This window comes from Podarcis pityusensis (genome assembly GCF_964106645.2).
Source record: "Podarcis pityusensis genome assembly, chromosome: 7".
Classification (NCBI taxonomy): Eukaryota; Metazoa; Chordata; class Lepidosauria; order Squamata; family Lacertidae; genus Podarcis; species Podarcis pityusensis.
Genome location: NC_138031.1, coordinates 58,631,726 through 58,637,373, shown reverse-complemented (window position 1 = coordinate 58,637,373; position 5,648 = coordinate 58,631,726). Strand labels below are relative to the sequence as shown.

The 5,648-nt window shown below is 43.0% G+C and overlaps 1 protein-coding gene across 7 annotated transcripts in view; it reads right to left on the bottom strand.

The window, feature by feature from the left end:
- Window positions 1-502: 502 nt before the first annotated feature.
- KIAA0319 overlaps window positions 503-5,648 on the bottom strand; it is a 29,442-nt gene continuing 24,296 nt past the window's right edge. For all 7 annotated transcript variants that reach the window (XM_081014143.1, XM_081014145.1, XM_081014142.1 and 4 more), the window contains 5 exons: window positions 4,347-4,489; window positions 4,126-4,248; window positions 3,898-3,988; window positions 2,922-3,013; window positions 503-1,752 (listed from right to left, as the gene is read on the bottom strand). In XM_081014143.1, the coding sequence (XP_080870269.1) occupies window positions 1,574-1,752; window positions 2,922-3,013; window positions 3,898-3,988; window positions 4,126-4,248; window positions 4,347-4,489 (628 nt within the window). In that variant the 3' untranslated portion in view covers window positions 503-1,573. The remainder of the gene's footprint in view (window positions 1,753-2,921; window positions 3,014-3,897; window positions 3,989-4,125; window positions 4,249-4,346; window positions 4,490-5,648) is intronic.

Here is a 5,648-nt window from a genome sequence, read left to right as displayed (position 1 = left end):
CATTGGTATGAGTATTCTTCAACACAGGGCTGGAGAAGTTGTGACCCTCCAGATATTGTTAAGCTCCAGCTCCCAGTGAACACAGGCAAGTGTCAGGTATGATGTGAGTTTGTAGTACCATCACCTGGAGGACCAGGCAGGTGCACTAGTTCTGCCTTGGAGACAAAATGGGAAAGCCACTTATTTCATTGGACCAACTTCTGCTGGTGAAAGGATATGCAAGTTGCACAGACAACTTCTAGAAGACACAAAACCAAGGTTCCTAAAGCTGAACTGTATATTGAGAAAAATTGGTTACACAGGTGTAATATATGTTTGCTTTGTGTGACTTCAGGTAAAGAACAGTTGAATCGCTAATTGTTCAATACTTGAGACACATGACACTTTACTCTCCAGGGGTAAAAATCATCACAGTGCCTTAAGACTTCTGTTTAGCCCATTCTTCTTTGTTTGCAGCAACATTTGGGTTAAGCCCCTAGCATGAAATTTAAACCTTTTAAAAACAAATTTGTGCTTATCTTCGTGTTTATCATGAAGGGAGAGTGCTGATGCACACACAGAAACCCGATGACAATTAGTTCTTGTTCAGTAAACATGTTTTATGAGCATTGTTAGATATTAAGACTAGGTGATTTCTGGCCCACACTTTCACTACACAGAATGCCACAGTCAATGGAGTTGAGCACATCTGATGTACTCTCAGCACTTCACAAGGCAAATGAAGGAAAGGAGTTAAAACTTCCAGGACCGGTTATTAAATCATTGTACCCACAAAAGCTGCAGTTTTCAAAGAACGTGGAATGATTTTGCAAGCCTTTCTTCAGCAAAATAGACAGAAGAGGGTCAAATTGGTAGCATATGGCATGTGCCACCAATTTCTCCCAAGTATAGAACCTTCTCCCAAGTGTGGCATCCACTCACAAGAAGGTAGCACCAGGCTTGAAATTTTACTCGGATCTTTCCTTTCTTCCAGCAACTTGGGCTTGCCAGACAGGAAGTCTGCTATCCAAATACTAACGTCCTTTACTGCAGTTAGGTTGCTTCAGATAATGCATTGAGTCCTTTGAAAAAATGATTTCAACTCCACTGCTTTACCAAAGCAGATGTCACAAAACCCCCTTTTCATCAACCCTCTTATTTGTTAAACTAAAAGTGACTGGAAGGAGATGGAGGCTATAGCCGCACACTGCTTTTCTTTTTAATAACTCAAGGTACATTTGCATACTGGTGTGTCTTTGTACAGATGCATAGCCACTGTTTTCTAAAGGAAACAACAATATAAGGTAGCTTTCCTATGTGCTCCTTGTAATGTAACAGTCTTGAGCAATAACCTTTTATATGGAAACCATCTCCAACCATTTTTAGACTTGAAAACCCTTTCACCTAACCCATGTGGCGAGTTAAAATACGTTACTGGTTAAAGAAATGAAGGGGAAAGTCCACCGCGTCCATTTCCTTTTCTACTATGCTGGAAGTTTATCATCCCGTCTCCCACCAGTATAGTTTGGGAGGGGGGTGGTGAAGGAGCAGCAGCATAGCTTTAGCACGTGTCCTTCCACTGCAGCCTCTTCATTTATCTGTTCTTTGAGCTGTAGCTGAAGGAGACACCATTCTTCATGGAACCATTCATGGCATTCCTTGGGTTCTCTCTTTCAACCTTCTCTCTGCTGAAGATGGTGTCCTGGTCACTGTCAAACTCTGACTCTGAAACCATCAGGCTGGAATTGTGTTCTGTGCTTCTGTGCTTTATACCTGAGATAGGGAGGAGATGGGAAGCAGAAGATTCTTTGCAACGTCTGCTTACTATTTGATCTCCGTTATCTCATCCGCAATGTCAAATTGAGGAAGTAATGTTACGTCTTACTACCATAAACCATCACCCAGAGCCACACCACCACAAGCAATCCAACATGAACATGGAGTGCTAACTCTTTCTAAAGAAGAAGAAGTGGAGTTTGGATTAGATATCCCGCTTTATCACTACCCGAAGGAGTCTCAAAGCGACTAACATTCTCCTTTCCCTTCCTTCCCCACAACAAACACTCTGTGAGGGGAGTGAGAGAAGTGTGACTGGCCCAAGGTCACCCAGCAGCTGCATGTGGAGGAGCGGAGACGCAAACCCGGTTCACCAGATTACAAGTCTACCGCTCTTAACCACGACAGCACACTGGCTCTCCTTTCCATGCAATGTTCCAGGTGACATGTAAATAAGCTTATTGACATCACTGCTAGAGTCTGCTGCTCCTTCTGTTATGATCCAATAGAGGAGTGGGGATGCTACTCAACTAAATAATTGGACGAGCACAAGGGACTTCCTCTCACACGTGCCCTGTACCGTTCCCAAATCTACTCCAGAGGGTTGAGGAAACTCTCAGAGCAGTTTTAGAGAGGGGAGTGTTCTGTTGCACAGATAAATCCTTGCACTGATTGAATCAATGACTTAGTAGTACTACCCACACACATGCCCTGTGAGCCTATCATCAAGGAACACAACTGCCTGTCTTTGGGACGCAAGCAGTAGCTGCCATTCACCTCTGATGAGCATGTTGACGGCAATATTTATTGGCCTGAACCACAACCAGTTCAGACCAACTTCAGTTGCAGCAGAATCCAAACAAAAGGAAACAGCATGCTTTTGTTGCAGAAAGGTGGGGCAGAAATAACTGAAAAGAAATACATGGTGATTTTTGGGTTCCTTGGCAGGGAAATGCAAGTGCTATTGCAACTTGGGAGATTTAACATGGCCGGGACTTTTATTGGAGACAGTCCACTCCATTAGATGCTATCCTGCCTTAAAATGTGAAAGCGCCAGATGCATGCGAAAGAAAAGTCTGTATTAATAGCACAAGAAACAGAAAGTCACATACGAATTGTAGCAAAGGTTGGAAGACATGAAAAGAAAAAGGGGGAAAGAAACATACCGTATTTAGGCCTGAGCTCCATTCTCTCCTGATCATCTATATTATCCAAAATTGTGTATTTTGTTTTCTTTCTTATTTTAGTCCTCTTTCTGCTAAAAGATGAAATATTCTACTTAAAGCTGGGAAACCAAGTACCCATCCCCCCCCCACAGGTGATATTTCCTTAGGAACCACCCCAACCACAAAGGATATACATTATGTAAACCAAGGATGAAATACTAGGCCTCATGATTCTTCCTAGGCCATACCCACTCCCCAGCCATACCCCACTCCAGGGCACACCCCTCACCATTTTATTTTATTTTTTTGGTACCCTGCTTGAGTGTTTATGCCTGACTAGAATATTTCCTTGAACTCTGATCCTGCTTCTTGTTCACCTGGATGGAGAATAGAGAGGGATGAGTGAGTGTGTGGAAATAGAAAACATGGACTTTCGTTGCTCAACCCATTTCTGCCTCTTGCCTACCCCCCCTCTGCCATGTTCCCACCTTCCCTCAGAAGGTTGACTGGAAGGGAACGTGAAAGGGTTCCCCACTCCTGATGCGTGCCTCCTCATTTCAGCATCATTCATGCTGTCATACTTGGGGTCACTTCAACAGGCATGACCCCTTGGTGGAGCTCCATGTGGAGAAGCCTGTCTACAAGCAACCAAAACAAAAGGCATACAGGCATGGTTGAAAAACTGTTTTTGACCTGTACAGGTGGTTATTCACACAGATAGTTTTTTACATGGGAGCTGCGTCTACACCATTGTGCTATGGGCAGCCACATATCTCTTATGGTTGCCTCACCTTAGATGAATTGGACACCCCTTAATTCCCATTAGCCACTTGCCAAACTCCCAGGGTGGTTAAAGGGCAAATATTCTCCCAAACCTATCAGTAGATGCTTCTGAGTACAAACGAAGTTTCTACGCTATTTCGGTGACTAAAGAACTAAGGGATGTTCGTATCGAGCTTCATTAGAAATTATTTACCTTTTGCAACAGCAGATGCAGAGCCAAACGAACCCCGCCATCAGCACAATCAAAATGAAAGCTGATGCCGTTACATAAAGTATACTCCACTCTAGAAGGTGGAAGTAGAATGTTCAAAGTTATTAGAGGAACCATTAATGCACTTATGCATTCAATATGGCAACATCACAGATCTACTCTATTCAGAGTCCCTGCCTGAAACACTTCACCCGTTTCCTCTCAACTCACCGCAATTACTCTCTCCGCTGTTAAGATACCTCTGTATCAAATTTTCCATCCACAGCTGATAGCAAATGCAGCGCTTCGTGATAGGGTCGCAATGTCCATGTCCGGAGCACTTTAAGAGGCAACCTATAGCAGCAAAAACCATCAATATTATTATTATTATTATTATTATTATTGCATTGGGCTTTGGTATTGTTCTGCAGCATAACACGAATACTACATACCAGCCGTGTCAACGCGAAGCACTTTAAAAAGCAAGAAGTCCGGCTTCTCCTTCAAGAGCTGCAAGCGTAGCATCTGTGCAACATCTGCTGCCTTCATCACTTTAAAAGGATGGCCATTCTGAACATAGAACACAACAGCTGTGCTGAAGAGAGGATGTATTTATTGTAAATAACCGGACTATAGCATTCAAATGGGCTGGCTTTTCAATTTAAGAAATATTGTCACAATCAGACTGTTTGATTTGGCCTTTGCACAACCCCTATTCCGGGCTTCGGTTCACTCGTGCAATGGCAGTCACAAGGACAAATGGTCTGCCAAGCCCTGCCCACTTCAACCCAGTGCCTTCCCTCGATGTGCTAAAGGGCAAACTTCTGAAGCAAAGAGTCTCCTGCACACACACACACAGGCTTCCCATGCAAGTCAGACCCTGATTGTGCGACAGGGAGAGATAGTCGGTGATTTTAATTTTATTTCTCAGTTGGACACGCAGGCATCAGCTGCCGTCCTTAGCTGTTTGAAACTACATGTGACTGAACAGGCCGTAACACAGCATGCGTCTTCTACAAAGTGGGCAACCTTCTCAAGTTTTAGCTACAGAACAATGCTGTTTACATATCCCAAAGCATTCATGCATGTTAATTTTTTAAAAAAATTAATAACATAAAAACATCCCTGCTGGATGAGGCCAAAGACCATCTAGTCCAGCATTCTGTTCTCACCGTGACCTATCAACTTATTATCTTGACTTGGTAAACTTTAAAGGCAAATATGGTTTGCTCAGTGTTAGATTAAGGTCACTAGACGCGAGGGATGTCAGAGAATTGAAATGAAAAGAAAAACAAGAGTGGGAATTGCCAATGTTTGCTTAGTCCCATTTCTGGAATAGAAATCAATACAGCAAATACAGTCAGTATTCACTGTTGTTACTTTCAGTGTGCAAACAATACATAATACAGACAACCCCCCACCCTTTGCATTGTGTTTCCTGTGCATGGAAATGAATGGGGTGGAATAATTTTATTTTGTAAAATTTATACACCACTTGACTGTGGGCAGGGAGCCCTCAAAGCCGTTTACGAAAAGATAAAACAATAAAATCGAGAACAACTCGCAATCATACTTAAAAGCAAACAGAAGCTAAAATACTGAAACATTAAAATTACCTCAACTTTCTGGACATCCGAGGAGCCTTGTCTAAACAAGAATGTTTTTAGCAAGCGCCGAAAACAGTTCAGTGAAGGTGCCTGCTTGGTCTCAGTAGGCAGGGAGAGCCAAAGTGCAGGCACTGCCACACTAAAACA